Here is a 19,870-nt window from a genome sequence, read left to right on the forward strand (position 1 = left end):
TGACCAGTTCCGGGCCTGGCTGTACTGCTCTGACTCTCAGCCAGGGGTCTGCCTTCTCCGAGCCGCCTCATCTGTAAAGTAGCAAATCCTCTTCCCACTCCCCACTGTACAGGGTTGTGGAGAGAACACACGATATTTAAAACAAAAACATAAATGCTTTGACTCTTTAGCAGAAACGTGCTGCAGAAATATAAGATGCTGTACGTAGCATAACACAGCAGAAGGACCTCTAGGCTGGAAGGCAGGCGCTCGGGGTCTCAGACCTGGTGCTGCCTGCAGCAGGCCCTTTGTCGGCCCGTCTCCTTTCTTTGAAAAAAGGGAATAGGATGACCTAAGATTCTATGAAAATTTGAATTACTACTGTCTCTCCTTCTCATCTTTCACTCAGCCCACACTGCCCCATTACCCTTCTCCAGGCGAGGACTGTTCTCACCCTAATTGGAGCTCAGTCGCTGGCTGAGGCTGGGGCTCCTGCCCAGCTGCATCTCGCCCAGCAGTCTCCAGCCCCACACAGCCTGCCCCACAGGCACCTCCACTAACCATGCAGGTGAGAAGCCTCAGCCTGGGAAACTTCGGGCTCACAGGTCTTTGGAAGGCTGACTCAGCAGCTTGGCAAGATCTGACACCCCTCAGAGCCACAGGATGGGCAAACACGGTGGCCATGAAGATGCCCACGTTCCACCACCTCAGGGACCCAGCCAGACCGAGATGACTTCTTGGCCCTAATTCTCAGCCAAGGAAAGGCTGTTAAAACCCGTGGCCAACAAGGGCTCCTGACGTGGGCTGACCACATCCTTCAGGTCTGGCTGTTACACCCAAACCTGGCAGGGGGCAGCCCCTGAGCTGTAGTCCCTGGGGAGTCGGAGGTGGAGGCCCAGGAGTGGAGTCGAGCTCAGCATTCAGTACCAGGCTGCCAGAGGTTCCTACAATCCCTTCCCCGTGCGAAAGGCCTCAGCACCCAAACACCCCCCGAACATCCCCAGTTGGAGCAACCTGGACCTACCGCAAGCCAGCCGGGCCTTGTGGTGGAAACTCTGCAGGGCCTGAAGCTTTTCTGATCCCAAGTGGCTCTTAGGGAGCCTGCGAAAGAGCCGCTGGAGCCTCAAGGTGACTGTTGTGAAGCAGGCAGTGGCCGCCGTCACGTCTCGGCCCTCTGTCATCCCAGCTTCTCTCTAGGCCTGGCGTCGGGGATGGAGGGACGAGTGGGGCAGTCACTGGCCCCTGGAAGGGCTCCAGGCCTCATGTGACCGAGGTTCTGCTCAAACCCGTCCAGCCTCGCTGCTCTTTCAAAGGAAGCCACAAACAGGCACCTGGGCCTCGGAGGCCCCAGCACAGCACAGAGCTAAGCGATGGCTTCTCCCTCCTAGCTGAGGTCTTTCCCCTCCACCGCCCCCAGTGGAAAACTTTCTATTCCTGGGGCTTTTAGCTTGATAAGATAAAAATTCCCGCACCAAAGAGGCAGCAGGAAAGAGGCTGCCCAAGCCTCACTCCTCAGTAGCGCCTATGAGTCTGAAAATCAATGTCTCCAAAGTTTCAACAGACGGTAGAAGTGATCGGTTACCTCGCATGGTGTGCCTGGCTCAGGAACTCGTTAATGGATTTCTTTGGGGATGGCGATTAATAATGCTTTGGCAGCTGTATAGGTTCCTAAGGGATGACCGGGCTAATTCACATCCTCCCATGCTAAACCCAGGGCAGGGGAGGGGAGGAGTTGCAGCTTTCAGCTGCTGGGCCCAGAAGGAGGCAGTGTTTCTTTAAGAGAGTCATGCCATTTATCTGAGACCAGATACCTGAGCAGAGAAGAGGTGACAGGCAAAAGGAGGAAGAAAGAGAAAAGAAGAACAGAGTCTCTCACACAAAGAGCAGAAATGTTGTCCTCTTGCCCTAAAATGATGGTCACAGGAAGTCCCCTCAGTGCTGACACCCAGAAACAACCACGTCCTGGTGGGGGAAGTTCCCTTGGTCACTCAGGCCAAGAAGGACGACCGACACTGGGCAGTTAGCAAAGCCTTCCAGGAAAGCCCCTGGAGAGGAACGCCTGTTCGGGGCCACCCAGAGATTCCAGAACTCATTAGCCAACAGCCAGTGTGGGCCAGTTCCCGATGAGGGAGGGACACTTGTTCTCTAACCAGAGGAAATGTACCACAGAGGACTCAGGTGCCTGCAGAAAGGAAGCTGCCTTTGCACACCTGCGCTCTGGTCACCAGTGGGAGGTCCAGGAAGCCGACACTCATCAGTTCGCAAGTGAGCTCCATTATTCCTCCCGTAACCGCCAACCTGGCTCCACTGCAGTGTGCTGTAGTTTTCCCCCAGGTTGCAGAGAATGCTGAATGGCATCCTACCCCCAGGGCCATGTCCTCGGGCCCACTTAGAGAAGAATATGTTAGTAGAATCAACCTAAGCTGCGCTCCTAGCCTCCAAGTAGGCTCGCCCATCACCTGCCCTTCTCATAGGAAATCTGGTCAGAAAGTTCCCATTTTAGATCACCGCTCACTATTAAGGGCCTTGGTGCAATAAAGGTGAAAACTTATGTGCAAGCTCAACAGTAAAAACACAATGTTCCAAGTCATTTATTAAATATAGAAATGCCCACAAAAGCCACCCTTCCTTGGGCCAGGACACTGGTTCTTTCTCCCCAATACTTCCCAAGGAGGAATAGGCTGCCCAGTTTACCCAGCAACCTCTGCACCAGAAGAGAGTCATGAGTGAGTCCAGGTCCTGAAATGACACTTGAGGCCATCAAGCAAGGGCTGGAGCCAAGGTTCCTTGCCCCACTGCAACTCTGATCCTTGTAGCTGAGATCTGCAAGGGGGCCCAGGAAACCTGCCTGGCTGAGCGCAGGCCAGGCCAGCATCCCCTGGCACCCTCAGGGAAGAGAACATATTTGCCGGGGGGATTTCGAAACATGAGTCACATGTTTAGAAAGCGGGGCGGGGGGAAGGGGGGGTACCCTCCTGAATGCCCCATCTGGGCTGGAGGGTAATTTGGCCTCACTTCTTTCTCATCTCAGAGCTGTTCTTTGACCGGTTAAGCAATTGCGGAATCCAGCAGGAAAGAACCGGCAAAGACTAGAGACTAGACACTAGAAGCTTCACCGCTGACCCTTTGGAAACTGCATAGATTTTCCACTGTAGGGATGGCTTAGGAGGAGCACCATCCAGAGGCAGGAGAACGCTTGAGATAACTGCTCTCGCTGCCCCTGACAACAAAGCTCTGACCAGATGACCTCCACACTGAAGCAGGAATCCAGCCGAGGCCCGACAAAATTTGAAGAGACAGGCTTCACCATCTTAAGAGCGGCCTTTAAAATATATCCTCGCCTTGAAATACCCTATTCATATAAAGGTACCTTCAGATTACTTTTAAAAACATTCATCACTAGAATAGACCTTTATGCATTGTATCTTCAACTCTTTCTCTCAAAACTTTCAAGTTACAGCTGGAAGCTGTTGTTCCATTTGAACAGTGAGGCATCTCTGAGGTTTTTTTTTTTTTTAATACTTTCCTCGGTTGCCAAAAGGACATAATTACTTCAACAGAAACCACCAAACCTCTAGCTGCCATCCAACTTGGATGGAAAAAAATAATCTTCCTCCAAGTCAGCAAGGAAAGTAAGGGATGATACCCAAGTGAGAGCCTGACTTGGAGAAACATCCAGTCAGAGTTGGGTGGGGGGCTTTCCCCAGATTTGCTCTCCCCACGTGGCCACACCACTGCCTGGGGCAGAGCAGGATTTGCTATGCCAACCTCAGCGGACTTTCCAGTTCCTATCCAACTCGTCTTCACCCTAACTGTCCACTCTCAGGCTCAACTTGATTTCACTTTGGTTCATGGTTAGTCGTGTATCATGAACTCTGACCCTAAGCCACTGTAAGGAGGAGGCACAAGGAGGAAAAGAACTTGCACTTGGATTTCTATGCCCAACCCCTACACGCAACCAACACCAGTGGGGTGGGGGCGGGGAGAGAGATACTTGTTTCTTTTATCTTGGGATTTAGAGAAACTTCACCCTTTGTTGAAAGATCTCGATCTACACACACTGAAAATCTATTTAGAAACCAAATGCTGAGAACAAGCTAAAGTGCAGCCAACTCTCAATCATCCAGGCACTGACTGATTCTCTAGCCTGAATGTGGTTGGCCCACCACTTGGCTTACCCTCCTTTTTTCCTGCACCTCTTTTTATGGACATTTCAGCATTCATTGGCAGAAGGCAGGCAGATGAATGAGGAAACTCAGCTAACTTGCATGTTCAATGACGTTAGCTCATTAGGCAAAATGCTATGTTGGGGTTTGGTACTGGGTTTGCTATAATGATCCAGGTCGTCTTGGAGAAGTCCTTTGACTGGCTCCCTGAATGCTGTGTGTGTTTCCCCATCTGTGAGGTGGCCAGGAGTCATCCAGCCCTGCCTACCTCACAAGCCAGTGCACTAGAAAACACCAAGTCATCTCTGAGATAAAAGTTCTCTGTTTCCATAAGTTCTTAGCCGTTCTCAACTCTATACTACAGAAATATTCCCATCCTAACAGGCTTATAGAACACCAATTTGTATCTCCAGCAAACAGAATAATTCTCTCCTAGATTCGGCCCGTAGTAGAAACAAAACATAAAAGGATTAAAAAAAAAAATAGTCAAAGAACATCACATTTCTTTTAGGCCTGACTTTCGTGAGCCTGTGGTCTGATTTCTTAAAGGTCCACGTAAGCCAAGTTTTCATTTTCGAGCAGCCCTAGCCAATGGCCACTGCAGAGTCTGGGGAGGATCTGCCCCGCCTGGAAATGTCTATTCAGGAAATAGGGAGGCGGAGCAGAAGGCGGAGCAGAAGGCGGAGCAGCAGGCCCTTCGCAGAAGAGTAAACATGACCCAGCCCACTGTGGTCACAGGTAGGGGACATACCCAGCCACCTGCCCACCCACGCAGTGACACACAGGAAGGAACAGACGGGGCTTCCCCACACAACCCTTCTTACAAACCCTCAGCACAGTGTCAGATCACACTTGTCCCTCCCCCGCCCCCCATGCCTTCAATGGGGCCACGGCAGTGGGTGTGGGGAGGACAATCCTGAAGAAAATCTAGGACCTACTAGAACAACCAGGAGTCACTAGACCCCCTCAACTGAGACAGGGTACAAGCCACAGGGAAGCTGGGCACATGGCTACCACACCAGAGGACCCCTGGGGCTCTTTCTCCCTCCTATCCAAAAAAGGCAATAGAAGAACGAAGCATCACAGCTTTCGCTGTGGGTGCATCTCACAAGAACTTTGTGCCAGGAACAGCAGGCAGGCTAGAACAGGCCCTGCCCGAACTTGTCAGCCACTAGGCCAAAGACCACACCATGGGGAGCTCTCGGGGCTCACGGGGGTCTGCCCATGTTTCCTCGGCACGATGCTTCAGAGAACATCCAAGTATTACCTCCCCAGGTCTGAGTCAAGATGGTCTTGACCTTGGGGCAGGGCTCCCCATGACTATTCTCCATTTTATTCCACTTAAACCAGTGCCCCAGGGAACCCAGCCTGCTGTCCTGTTTGACATCACCACCCGGGCCTCCTCCCTGTTTCCCCAAAGCCTAAGCTGGCTCAGCTCCCCTCCCAACCCCAAGATCTGGCGCTGAACATGCGGAGAGACGCTTGACAAAACCCTTGGAAAAAAACTGAAAGTGACTAAAGGCACAACCATCTCCCCAGTCGGGGCTGGCCTTCCCAGCGTCAGCTGCCGCCAGCACTTCCCAACCCAGCCAGGGGAGAGCCGGACAGAGCCCAGTAGGAGGGGTGGGTGCCTGGGATCAGTGGAGGGGGCAGAAGGCTGTCTGGAGAGGCAGAAAGCATCCTGCCACCCATGCAGGCCAGACCTGCGGGTGGTGAGAGGGAGACCACACCAGAGGGTGCTGATTGAGGCACGGGGCTGTGGAGTCAGGGGGGATGATCTGTTTGCATGCTTTGCATACTCACAAATATTCACCCATCCCAGAATACTCACCTTGTCACCTGACGAATGCGAACAGGAAGGGCCTCCCATGAGGCCGTAGATGTGTTTACGGCTCCCTCACCAGCCTTAATGGTACCCTGGGCAGAACCAGAGTAGCAAGCAGCAACTTTTGTGGGGAAACTGAGGAATGAGGGGTGAGGTGGAGAGCCAAAGAGGGCCCCAGTGGGACAGCAGCTGGGGGCTGCCTCTAGCACAGAGGTGTTGGGCACGGAACAAAGGAAAGAAACGGCTTGACAAGGCCAGTCTGGTTCACCCTAATCTTACCCTGCCCCTAGCCAGGTGGACCAGCCCACATGAGACCTCTTCAGAGGCCTCCCCAAGTTCTGCCCTCATGAAGCTATTCTGAGGATGAATGTGGCAGGGAGCATGAAAATACTTAGGGGTCTTCGGTGTCGACCTACAAGGAATTCCTCCTGTGTCATTCTCCCAGTGGGGCCGGGCCTGCCCTGAGCCTCAGCCACCCCTCCAGAGCCTCTGGCCCCTGCCCCAAACAGGCAAGTCGCTTCACCAGCCAGGTGGGGGTCCCTTGAGGCTGGGCTGGGGGCCATACTTCCCCTGCCTCTCAGAACCTAGCTGCCAGGCTGGGCATAGGCTGATTCACTGGTGAACTTGGGAAGAAGAGAAAGGATCCCAGACCGAACCCTCAGTGTAGAGGGGAGATGTCAATCCACGTCCACCTAATAACTTGCAGGATCAGCAGGCGAATGCACGCGTTCATTACCAAGTCTAATTAGGCTGGCAGACAAGTGACATTAATCATTTTTGACTGTACCTGGGATTCAAGCCCCTCTCACTCCATAATCAGAAAATTTCATGCTCTGATGAATAGGGGGGAAATTAAGCCCACATTTAATCCTTTCACTTTCATCTTTTGAGAAGACAGGAAGCAGGGAGGAAAGGAAACAGGAACAGCTTAGGGACCTCAGAAGGCCTCTCTCAGAGCACCCAGGTCCCCTCTCTATCCCCAGCACCCGATCTCCCCCACACTCTGCTAGGACCTTTCCCAAGAAGACGCTTGTTAGAGCCACAGGCAGAAGCGGGGGTTTCCACTATGTTTAACAACACAGCGTCCATCTCAGGGCTTAATTTTCCTAATGTCCAAAGCCAAACATGGGCCTGGATTAATTAAGCCACACACCTCAGCGCTGCTGGGTATGCTGGACAAATAAAACACTGTCCAAGTGCTCAGGTTCTTGGGTCTGCTACAGGGAGACCTCATGTCAATGTCCCAGCAAAGAACCCATGACAAGGCGTGGGCCCTCAAGATCTGGATCTGGTGGCTCTCACATGGGTGTTTTCAGTCTGCAAAGAGAGGTGAATTAAGCCCAACCATTAATGCAGTGACAAGACAGACCTGGAAAGACTGGACAAGGGGCCCTGTGGGTCCCCACACTCACCCCCCATTCCTCAGTTTCCCCACAGAAGAAACTGCTTGCTGCTCTTGTCCTGCCCAGCCTCATTCACCAAGAAAGTCTCCAGTCCCCATGCCTGACGGCCATGGCAAATGCCTTGTTCTCACACTGTCACAGAAAGGGGAGGTTAAGATGACAAGCCCCAGGGCCCCGCTTTCAACTCTATAATTCCAATCCCTTAACATTTCATAGCTCTAAACAACACCCTTCCAGACCCTGGCTCCGAGAGCAGACACGTGGCACTCACTGGCAACATGCAAGGTATGTCCAAGCAATCCTCTTGGAATGTTGAGTTGGGCTTAGGTCTCCCCATTTTCCAGACCATGCCCTGGTCCAGGACGGCTTATATATCCACCAAAATGAGGTGAGAGGTCAAAGGTCAACTCTATGTGCCTTCTACTGAGGAAAGGGTCAATGACCTATAAGGGGCATTCCCTGCGAACAAAGCCATAGGGCAGCTGACATATTTCTGATGTTGACCATTCCCTCCTAAAGTGCTGGAAATGGACATTCTCATCGCTGCCTCTGCCCCCACCCCAAAGCATACAAGCACACACACACACACACACACACACACACACGCAGGTCACACACCCACCTCTCTCTCTCTCCCCCTCATCAATCCCCACTACATTTCCTTCTGTATCTAAAAAACAGGATTTCTTCAACCTGGAAATTAATATTAACCTTGAACTTTCCTGTTGGCAAATCCAGCATTAACCAGAGCTTTACAGACCTTGAAGCAGGAGTAAGCTTAAATTGGAGGAACTTTCACTAAAACGGCAGGCAGACAGTTTTCTAAAAACTTCCTTTATTAAAAGCCCATTTTGCCAACAAGTCTCCCACCCAGTGTCAGCCTCCTTCTCAGACAGATGTCATTCACATACCCACTGACCTTCTGCTTGTTTCCAAGAGTAGGGAGATTTAATAGTAATAACAAGCTGCCACCTTCATCAATCACGATTCACTAAGACTGTATTCTGTACCTGCATCATGCTCGGGGCAAGTGATACAAAGACAAGGCGACCACTAAGCCGTTGGCATCCTATGAGGATGCTCCTCGGCCAGCAGGCAGGAGTGATGTTTCTATAGGACGCTGATACCTATACTTCCTGGGATGCTCAGGCACTTGCTTCCCCACTTAGCTAAGCAACTAGACAGAGTTTGAAAACTATATGCACTGCTTGGAAAGGTGATCCTAAGAAGGGTCCCGAGCCCAGACAAATTGTTAAACTGTTGAGTGGGAGGGGATAATAACGACATTCATATTACATTAAATGTTCATATTGTACTTTTCAACACTGTTCTAAGTGCTTTATATATATTAATTCATTTAATTCTGACATTAACACGATGAAGTAGGTACTATTATTACCCCATTTTTAAAACAAGAAATCAGAACACAGAGCTTCCCAGGGTCACACCTAGACTCACAGGCAGAGTCAGGATTCACACCCAGGTCTCTGGTTCCAGGCTGTGTTTTCAATCACTGCATTGTGCTGTCTTTTAAAAGTTGTATTTCTGACCCTTGCTTTTTAGAACCAAGATGAAACAAACCAACTCCACCATGGAATTAGACATTTAGCTTAAAGAAAGATGCTCCTTAAGTCCGGCCTATTGTGTTGCCACCTGCCAGCCCTCATTTGCACATGAGAACATTTCTTTTATTTTCTTTTTTTATCAATTTTTTGAATTTATTTTATTAGTTTCAAGCATATTAGAACATTTCTTAACTGTCCCTATCCAGCCACAGGCCCACGGTTAGTTAAATATTAATAATGACAAAACAGGGACTCCTCTCTGCAGCCCCTAGAGTCCAGCACTGCTCTCTCTCCAGTATTCAGACATCCCTGGTTGGTATGTGGGGGCCACCAAGTTACACAGAGTCAGGGGAAATGTCCATGCACCTGAGTCTTCCTGCCATGAGAAACTGTCTATGAACTAATCAAAGGAAATAAACTCTAATGTGAAGTGAGCATAAATTCATTTAGTCATGGAGTATCATGCACATGCACATACAAACACACACAAATACAGTTATCACCAACCCCCCCCCATCATAAAACTATGTGCAAAATGTTCAACAATTGACAGTCCCTAAGCATCTTAATACAAAGCAGAATTCTCATGAAGCAGATTTCCTGGGATTCCCACACAATAAAACCCATTACAATGAGGATACTGCCTCTGTGTTGACATTACAATGAGGATATTGCCTGTGTTGACAGGGTTGGTGGACCCAGTAAAGTACTCCAGGACCACTAATAGGGCCAAAGCTGCCAACACATTTGCAGGCATTCAATTCTATTGTAAGGTCAAGGGCATTTACCAAGTGACAGCAGCCCTCCACCCACAACACATACCTCTGTAACTTTTGCTTTTTCCTTTTTAATTGGCACCTGAGCTGTGAATTCTGGTGTTGGAGGGAGCAGCACCCCCATTCCCCTCCAATCTTTCCCTTCCACTTGACCCTGGCTTAGAGTCTGAGCTCTCTTTCCTGGCAGGCAGCAGCAGTGGGAGGCATGCTGCACAGCCTTGGCTGTGGACTGACAACAGAGAGGCAAGGTAGGGTTTTCCTGATGTGGAAGTAGCTGGCGCTGTCCAATGGTGCAGCCAAATGGGAGATTATGGGGGAAGGGCTTTTGCTGAAAGACTGCAAACCACAACCCATTTCCAGAGATGCTTGCTAGAATTGTGCCATTGTCTGTGCTTTGTACATCGGATCTTTAAAATATCTACGTAAACACATGGACATCCTCTGCCAAACACAAGCAACAGCAAAAATGGAAGTGGAGTGGGGAGAGGACACCCGTTAAAGCAGTACACATGCCTAAAACTGTAGGAAGAGAAAAATAATAAATCCCAAGATTACAAAATTGGCTCAGAAAATCTACACCTGGGGTGCCAGTGTGTTATTGTCAGGTTTGAGAAGAACCTGGCTCAGGAGGAGGCTGGAGAGGCCTGAGAGCTCGGGGGTGTGGGGGGGCAGTCCTGAGTTGGGTCATCTTAGAGCATGATGATGAGGTGCAGTCACATAGGAGGAGGAAGAGGAGGTGGCAGGGCCCAGTCAAACATTGGAGCAGAGTTCAAAGGCTTGAGGGGCCAGGGGTGGAAGGCAGGAGTGGGCATAGGTCTCCTCCCTGTCCCAACAGGTCCTGCTGGAGGATGTACCATAGGTAGACATGTATCATGGACCTGTAGCGCAGATGGACAAACAAGCCATTTTGCCATTATGCCCTAATCAGCACGGGTCAAATGGTCATCTCAATACCAGGCTCGCAACTCACTCTCAGGAATCTACAACAAAAGCAAGAGGGTGCACGGAAGACAACGGAATGACCTTCCAGCTTTGGCCATCAACTCGAGTGTGTGTGTGTGTGTGTCTGGGGAGGGGAGCGAGGCATGCACCTGTCAGGAGAAAAGGTATTTGTCAAATACCGCCAAACTATGTCTGGGCAGTAGGCAGTCCCTAAAGGATATCCTGCAGGGGACTAAGAAGCAGAGTCTCCAGGACTTATCTCCCTTAGTTAAAGTCGAGGTCTCTCCTGGAGCCAGGGAAGGCAATGCCCGGTCTACCTGCCCCAGCCGCTCGCAGTTCCTCGCCCATTGACTGCGGTCTTCCCGCGCGCCCCTCCCCTGCCCGGCCCTCATACTCACTAGCGCAGCGCAGCGCCTGCTGCAGCACCTCTTGTCCGCACAGGTCACACCAGCCTCGGCCGCTCCGTAGTGCCAGTTCCGCGAAGCAGTGCCCCTCGCCTCGTTCCGCCGGGACGCGGGGATCCTGCGGCTGCTCGAAGATGCTCCGCACGTCGCGGGGTCGGGGCGCTCCAGGCCGCCGCCGCAGTCTCTGCTGCAGTCCAGGCCGGAGAGGGCGAGCGGGGCGGGAGGCCCGGGGTGGGGGCTCCGGGTCCCCGCGGGTAGCCCTTCGGGCACCACGCCCCTCGTGCGCCCCGGGCGCAGGGGACAGAGGCGCAGTGGCGCAGCGGCGCGAGGACCTGCCCGGCGGCGGCGGCGGCGGCGGCTCGGGGCCGCTCAGGCTCTGCAGATAGCGCGGCGGTTCTGGGTCCAAGAGCAGCCGGTACGGGCGCTGCCCGATGGCCGGGGACGCCATGGCCATGCCAGGCGCGCGGCTGCGGCGCTTCTCCCGAGTCCTCCTCGAGAGGAGGGCGGCCCCAGACCAGCGGCCTTTAAAGGGACCGCAGGCGGCGGGGCGGGGCGGGGCGGAGGCGGGGAGACTCGGGAGAGGAAGGAAGGACGACCCCTGGGAACCACCGACCGACCCAGCCGCAAGGTTGGCCGTGGGAGGCGCCCGAGCGGGCGTGGATTTCGGGGCGCCTTCAGGAAGCGGGCGGGAAAGCTGGGGCAGCTGCAGGATTTCGTATGAGGAAAGCTCTATTCGGTACAACTCAGAAGAGACATTTCTGTAGGGGGCCGTCGGCCTTCAGCCCCGCCTCTGTCCCTCTCCCACCGCTTTCCTCCTCCCACACCAGATCCCCCCCACCCGTGCCCCAACACGCCCAGGCGAGGGGGCAGGCGGAAGGAAGGCTCGGGAGCTAGCAGGGGATGAGGTCTAAGGAGAGGACGTGTCCGCCCGCCACCCTACCAGTTCTCAGCGGACCCGAGCGATGTGCTCCACTTCCCCCCAACCCAACCTCGCCGCGGTCCGCGCCCCTAGGCGAGCCGAGCCCGGCGCGGGTCCGAGATACTCGGCTCCCGCTCGCGCTCCCGCAGCCGCGCGGAGTCGCGTGACGCCAGGGGACGCGCGCGGGAGTAACGCTGCAGACGCTGACCCCGGGAAGCCGCCCCCGCTGTCCACGTGCGACTTTCGCTCTCCTTGGGTTTCCCCTGTCAGCTGCCCTGCTGGGTAGGATATTCCTTTCCCGGAAGAGTGGGGTGATCTGGATAATGGATTGTGAGAACACTCTGGCGGCCCTGGAGTTGGGAGAGCTTTTCTTCCAAAATGAAACCCTCGTCTCCCCAAAGCTGCTCTAGTAATTACTGTGGAAATAACTGCGCCCTCCCTCCCCCCGCGCACACACACGAAGCCCTACTTTGTATTTGGTATGGACAGCTCACCTGTGGGACCCAAAGACAGATCCTTTGCTACCCGCACCACGACCACTGCGTCATCTTCCGCCCCCACTTTCATGCTCTGTTGTCACCGTCTTGATAGTCTTAATAAATTTTAAACGAAGGGCCTTACAAATTATGTAGCAGGTCCTGATTATCTCTCACGGGTGAGGAAACAGGACTCCTGGATCTCGGAACCAGTGTCTTGACACAGACCAGTCCTTTGACCCTGGGCCCTCTTCAGCCTCTACGATTTTCCTGTGAATTGGTCTGGGAGTGAGGCAACAGGCTTTTGCAATCCTCGCCAGTTCCACTACATGGACTCAGTGATCACTCACTGCCTGTCCTTTTAAAACTCGGCTTCGGTTTGGTTGGTTTATCAGAGGTCACCGCAGCCAACTTTGGGAATAGTCTAAATTCTTCTGGACCTGAGATTCCCCCTCCTCTTCCCAGGCTAGAAATGGGTGTCCCCCTAGTGTCTGGTGAGGGAATCTTCACTTTTGCTTTTTGTTTTCCCCGTCCCCCGCAGTAATTTTTAGGTAATTCCTAACATTTCCAGAGTCTAGTGGCCAGGGAATTCCCAGCCTGCTTTGTCCCTCATGGCAGGAATGATCATAGAGTCCTCTGCATTTGTAGCAGAGGACATGTTGCAGGGTCTCTGAGTCTCACCAGAGGCTGGAGCTGCTCACTTCATGAGGTGGTAGACGGGAAGAATGACCCCCAGCATCCACTGCCACAACGCTACAAAGAGAAGTCGAAGAGAAGTCGAGAGGCAGGCGTAGGAGCCACCAGCCACTCTCCTGCTCCCCGCCAACCCCCCAACTTTCCTCTCCACTGTCTGAAATTTCCTTCCTCTACATTAGTGATTTTCAAACTTTGGCATGCAGGGCAATCACCTGGAGGGCTTGTGAAATCACAGATTCCTCCCCCACCCGTCGCCCCCAACACACACACACAGTTTCTGAGTCAGTAGATCTGGGGCAGGAGTTTGAGATTTTGCATTTTTAAAAAGTTCCCAGGTGGTGTCCATGCTGCTGGTCCAAGGACTCTACGGCTCCAGATTTAAGGTGGTGATAAGAGAATGGGTTTCTCCTTTTCCCCCAAGGCGGGTGTTCAGTGGGACATGACTGAGAAAAACCCCAGGGGGAGGGCTATTCAAGAATGCTTTCTGCTGAATGTTTTTAAAAGGAAAGTGCAGTATGCCTTTCTGCTCTCCTATTCCCATCTTTCCCGCTTTTTCTGCAGGCAAGCTCTCTGGGTTATGCAGAAACCTGTGTTGCATATAAATATTTGCTTGTATCCACCCTGTGGTATTCATCCATCTGCACAGTCTCGAGACTCGTTCAGGAGGGCAGTGGGCCGGCTCAGGTTCAGCTCTAGGTGCCAGCTTGGTGTGGCAAGAAGAAGAGGGGACCTGGCAAAGAGTTTGTCACTGGAAGGCCAGTTTTGAAAGGCCACTTGTGAAATAGTTTCCAACAATCACATCTCTGTCCTTTACCCCCCACCTGACTCCCCAAGCATGAGTCCAGGCAGCCTAGGCCAGAGTCCCTGGATAGAGAGGCTCGTGGGATGAGTGCCTCCTCTGGTCCTGGGAAACTGGGGACCCTCTGGAATAATCAGGTGTAAACCCCTCCCAGTTGCCTGGGCTGTAGAGCAAAATGCTCTGGTTTGTCTTCCCGAGGCAGCTCTGCAGCAAGAGGGATGGCGGCTGCCCTCAGCACTGAGTGGGAGGAAGACTATGCAGGACCCGAGCCATACATTTGACTTCTGGGATGGAAACAGATGAAAATAGAAATAGCATAACATCGTGTAACCGATCCAAAAGTTTATCAAGTTTATCTTGAGGTTCATTCTATGAGCCAAGAAATTGAGGTCTGAAGTAGTTGCTTCCCCTGAACCCAACATGAGGCTCCGTGTCTGGGCCTTGCTCCTCCGATGGCATCACTCCTGGCCCAGTCCTGTTCCTTCTTCCTTGAAAGAGCATGCCCCCTGCCGCAACACAGACACACACACCCCTCATTCCTCCCTCCCCAGGGAAATACTAAAAAAAACTTCGATTCTCAGTGTAGGGTCAGGGCAACGTCTGATGCTTGAACTCGAACATTGTCTGGCTTGGTCTTTGTCATCCAGGCTACAAGGGTCAGACCGCAGCGCAGCATGGAGACACCTCCAGTTAGAGTTCTTTCCCCATGTTAGCTGATCTTCTTGGCCCAGAGCCACTGACTTTTTTTCTGTTTGTGACTCACTCCCAGAAGAGTGGGTATGCTGTTTTTATTTTTAACCAAGGGGAAGGATTATGACAGTGAGTTTGAGTGTGTGGTCAATGTGTGAAGTCACTTTCGAGGTGGCCCCAGAGAGCGTCGGTTCCCTCTTTGGGTGAGTTGTTTCAAAGCTGTCCCTTAACTCCCTACTGAGCTTCCTAATAGGAAGAAAAAGGGAAGAACAGATATGGTCCAACTTTCTGAAGGGGAAGTTTTTGGTTTTGTTTGGCTTTGAGGCATTTGAAGTCTCCTGAAAGCCCCAAAGCATTTAGGGACCTCCCAGTGATTCCAACAGCACTACACAGGATCCGCACAGCATCACTGGACCTGTCAGGACAGGTTAGCTTACGCTGCAGTAATAAACAACCCCAAATCTCTGTGCCTTTAAACCAGAGACTTCTTTCTCACCCACATACATGCCCTCTGCCAACTGGCAGGGAGACCGTTCCTCAAAGCCACTCAGGGATCCAGGCTGATGGAGTAGCCGCTCCATCTAATGTCACCAGTAACTAGTGCCAGAGGGAAGCCGAGAGAGCCCAGAGGGTCCTACGTCAGCCTCTAAAAGCTCTGGTTACCTCCGCTCACAACTCATGGGCCAGAACTAGTTACACAGCGCACTCCGCAATGGGAGCAAGAAGTGCAAGTCTGCCGTGTGCTCAGGACGGGCCAATAGCTGGGAATATTTGGCAAACAGCACTAATGACCACTGCAGTCTTCAAGGGCACAAAGCAGCTATTCATTTAATAAGTAAGCAACATCCGTGATGTATCAGGTGTGTTCTCAGTGCTAAAGGTACAACGGTGAAATGGAGCTGTTCCTGAAGCTTACATTTTCGAGGGAGAGCCAGATAATAAACATAGAAACATAAGTGCAATATAAAGTCAGGTTGTAAATACTATGGTGAAAAATGAGGCACATTAAGAAGCTGGAAAGTGACAGTGGCTAATTTTAAATTGGGTGGTCTCCGAGGAGCAGACATTTAAACACAAACCTGAATGGAGTAAGCCGTGTCTCTGTGAGCAAGGATAGTCCAGGCTGAGGGAACAGGAGGCACGATAGCCCCCGCCCCCAGCTTTCCCAAACCGTATGATCATGAGTTTGTTCTAAATGTGTGTTCCCAGACCTCACCTCCAGGGATCGACTCGGTAAATCTGGATATTGGCCCGTCCTTTATAAGAGAAGTTTGATTAACGTGACCCCTCCCTAGATATTAGAGGGAAAACACTCTGACCCTTGTTGACTGTAGGATTCTGGATCTCGGAGCTACTTCCTTCTCTTCTTGGGCAGCTCGTTACACACACAGCTTGGCTTCTCAAGGAAGATGTCGCTTGCAATGTGTAATACCTTCCATTGCTAGACTATGAGCAGGAACCATGACCAAACATTGTCAGGGAATTAAAATGTGTTTGAAAGTCTCTTGTAAAATGCTACATGTTATACATATTTACTCAAGAAATATGCATCGAATACCTACTATGTGGTGGGCACGTTTGGCTCGAATGACTTCATCTTCCTGGCCGGCTGCCATTCCTACCTTACAGATGAAAAAAATGAGGCTAGAGAAGTCATGTGAGGCTAGAGAAAAAAATGAGGCTAGAGAAGTCATGTGAGGCTAGAGAAGCCCAAAGAGGTGTCACAGTCTGGACTCAAATCCGTGATTTTTCCTTTGCCCTGTACAGCTGGCGTGGTAAAGGGACAGTGCTTAAAAATCTCTGATCTTGCTTTGGAGTTGCAGTTTAAAGATCGGCAAAATCTCACCTTATTTTTCTTTCCCTGTCAAATCCTGTTCAACTTTCTAGGTCTAGTCCGAGAGTCCTCCCAGAGTCACCTGGACCTAATTCATCGCTGCTGCTTCTGAGTTCTCATCACCACTTGGTCTCTCCTATTCATGTCATCCTAATATGAATCACGATGAAAATTTTACATTATCGCCTCTCTCACTTGGGTCTTGTTAGTCTTTTTGGTCACACCATTCAGGGCAAACAGGAGGTACTCATTAAACGTTTAGCGACGTGAACTCAGCTGTCAGCTCCCCTGCCTCTTCCTAATCCAGGATTTCTCTCTTAACATCCCTTGGAGCCATGACATCTGGGGAGGGGGTGGAGATGAAGAAATTGTCTGGTCTAGGGTGAACAGAACTGCTGGGGCCTGGGCGGAAGTGGGAACTCCACTTAAGATTCATGCGCATCCTCCAAAGTTACTGGTCATTGGGGTGGATTTTCTGTCTCCAGGTGCTAGTAACTGGCCATCGGTGAGGGCTGGTAGGTCGACCCCCTTCAGAGGGACGGGCTTTCTTTGTATCACCAAATCAAGCACTCCCACGGGGATCACATAGATCCTTGACAGTGCTTGGGGACATAAAGGGCAAACCAGAGTGGGGATGTGAGTGGGCACATGAGGGCTCCTGGAAAGGTGTCACTGCAGGGTGGGGGTGAGTGGGGCTTGTTTTAAAGCAGTTTCGTGGCGCCGCCTCCATCTGTCTGTCTCAGTTATGGAATTTTTCCATCCCAGGCCACTCTGCCAGGCTTATGATAAGGCTTGTTTGTGTGTGTATGTTTCTTTCCGTGTTGGAAAAACTCAGATATTCCAGGCAGATTTGTCAGCAGCTTTTTCTCCTCAGCCAGAAGGGAGGCTCCAAGTCACAGCCACTTACATTCCAGCACTAAGCCAGTTCTGGGCCCATCGCTGTGGCAGGAAGCCATGGACTGGCGTTGTGAAGACCGGCAGGAGCAGAGCAGCCCAGATGACCTCGCAGGCTACCCCTGCTCACGCCCAGCCCACCGCACGCGCCCCTCTCTCTCTTCTAGGCCTTTGCCTTGTTCTTCTCATTTCTGCTCCTTCTCCCCCCTCATTCTCTTCCTCCCTTTCCCTCTCCATCCCTCCCTTCCTCTCCAGCCTCCCTTCTGCCCCTCCCTTTCTCGTTCCTTTCCTCGCTCCCGTCTCTTATCTCCCTCCCTCCCTCTCTCTGGCAAAGGGCACGGGAAAGGACCCGATGGCTTCAAGCGGCTGCTGCTTGTCATTCTGAGCTTCCAAGGAAAATAAAATTGAAGCAACTTTGGGTCATTCTGGCCCATTCCTTACCCCTTCCCATGGGGGAGCCTGGTTCAGGATGCTTTATGAGATGGAGGGACGAGAAGCCAGGAATCTCCCCCTTTACCAAATCATGGAAGCGGTTTGGAAGGGAACCCCAAATGACCAGTGGCGGTAGACCTTTGAGGCCTCCCCAGCTGAAGTGAGAGCAAAGTGGGTCCAGTAGGAGAGTGGCCAGCCAGTGTGGAGATCTATCCTGTCCCTTACACTGGCTTCCTCGCCTGGGCTGTCAGAGTGGGGGGGTGGCGCCTAGTTCAATGTACCACCCACTGCCCACCTGCCTATGCTGAGCCATTCGCATATCCTCCACAGGACATCTGCACACTCTGCCTCAGTGTCCTCAAACGTTAGCTTGTGTAAGAATCATAGCCATACGAGGGACTCTCATCAACAGTGCAGACTCCTGGGCCACGCCCTGACCGGTTGGAATCAGGAGGTGGGTGGGGTCCTGGAATCTGTGTTGAACCCGGACACCAGCCTATGAAGAAGAAACTGCGTTGATTCTGAGAGCCACAGAGACTACTGACCTGCAGCACCAGGGTGCAGAGAGCGGCAACGGGCCCTCCAGAGCTGGCCGTACTTCCAGGGGGGAGCTGGGAACATGCGCCTCCCATGTCTTTTTAGTTAGACCCCCCCTTTTAACTTGAACCAGCTTGTTTTAAGAAGTCGTGAATCTGAACACTGTATGGACACTTCCCAGATATTTGTGACCAGTCTGAGCCACCGACAGCCTCTCTGGGACGAGGGCTTCTGTTTCTTGACAAGCCCTGAGCAGAGGCCTCATAGCCGGGGTGGGAGAGGGTGGGGCGCAGCAGGGGGGTGGGCGCACGGAGAACTCACATTGTGTTTCAGGCATTTTTGTGGAAATATCTAATCTATTCCTACCCATAACTTTGAAAGATATCATCTCCATTTTACAAATGAGGAAACTGAGGCACAGTGTTTCAATCTACCCTCTGCGCAGGCACCAAAAAGATATATCTTTAAAATACCAGTTGGATTTGAACTAAAATCTGTTTCTATGGACCCCTGTGGAAAAGCCCAGGTTCTTTAGTGCAGCCTTTTGGGCCTAGCTCCTCCCTTTCATCGACGCCGACTTCCCACTTCCACTTACTCTCCAGTGACACGAATACCTGTAGTTCCTTCCGTGCCGAGGCTGGTGCTGGTCCCGCTGCCGGGATGCCTTCCATGCCTTCTTTGCTAGGTAACTCAGCTCACCTGCCAAGCCCCAACATGGCGTCACCTGCTCCCCAAGTCCTTTCCTGACACCTTCCCGGGCTGAACTAAACACCCTGCCCTGTGATGACGGTGATGTGATTGCACTCGAGCTGTGCATTCCCATCTCAGTGCTGTCACGATACTGAAACGCCCGTCTCCATCGAGGTGAGCGCCACAGGGGCAGGCAATGCGCCTTAGTCACCTGGCTCACCTCCGGGGCTCACTTCACATCTAAGGGACTAAACGGGCTCTTCATCTTACGTGTTGTGATAGGGATCACCACAGAGAACAGAGAGGGAAGTTTAAGAGATCTTCAGACACCTGAGAATCTTACAAGGTTCTTCTGGCTAAGGGCCTTGGTCCAGTTCTCCACTCCCTGCTGAGATGGAATAAGAAGCTCTGTAGAACTTTAGATGGGTATAGGCACCCATGTTGGTGGCTCTGCCAAGCACAAGAATGAACTGAACACTTTGGGTATGTCCCCTGCTGGGCTTAGCTCATGAGATCGTGGAGCCTGGATCCTATCATCCCCTGACAATCTGCAATTGGCTTTCAGGGATCCCCTGGCTCTTTTGCTGAGCTCCACCAAGCACATCGAGTCCAGATGCAGCCACAGCTGCCAGGGAAAACCCACTGTGACTTCTCTGCAGGGCCATGACTCACACCGGCAAAGTTACCAGGGGCGGCCAGCACCCATGGGCATCGAAGAATCAGCTGGCTCCTAGGGCCCCAGAATCTGAAACCACTGGGCTTAAGCGACCCATGGGCATGAGACCCAAACAGCACACACGAAGCCACTTAGGCCTGATGCAAGCAAACCCCCAGCAACCCTCC

The 19,870-nt window shown here is 52.1% G+C and overlaps 1 protein-coding gene across 1 annotated transcript in view; it reads right to left on the minus strand.

Annotated features, from left to right (window-relative positions):
• Nucleotides 1–11,908, minus strand: part of RASSF5 (Ras association domain family member 5) — a 68,680-nt gene extending 56,772 nt beyond the window's left edge. Inside the window, 1 exon segment of the mRNA XM_039881748.1 lies at nt 11,055–11,908. Coding sequence (XP_039737682.1) covers nt 11,055–11,514 — 460 coding nt within the window. The 5' untranslated portion in view covers nt 11,515–11,908.
• Nucleotides 11,909–19,870: the final 7,962 nt, after the last annotated feature.

The sequence above is a fragment of the Pteropus medius genome, unplaced genomic scaffold (genome assembly GCF_902729225.1).
Source record: "Pteropus medius unplaced genomic scaffold, Ma_sr-lr_union100, whole genome shotgun sequence".
NCBI classification, from domain to species: Eukaryota; Metazoa; Chordata; class Mammalia; order Chiroptera; family Pteropodidae; genus Pteropus; species Pteropus medius.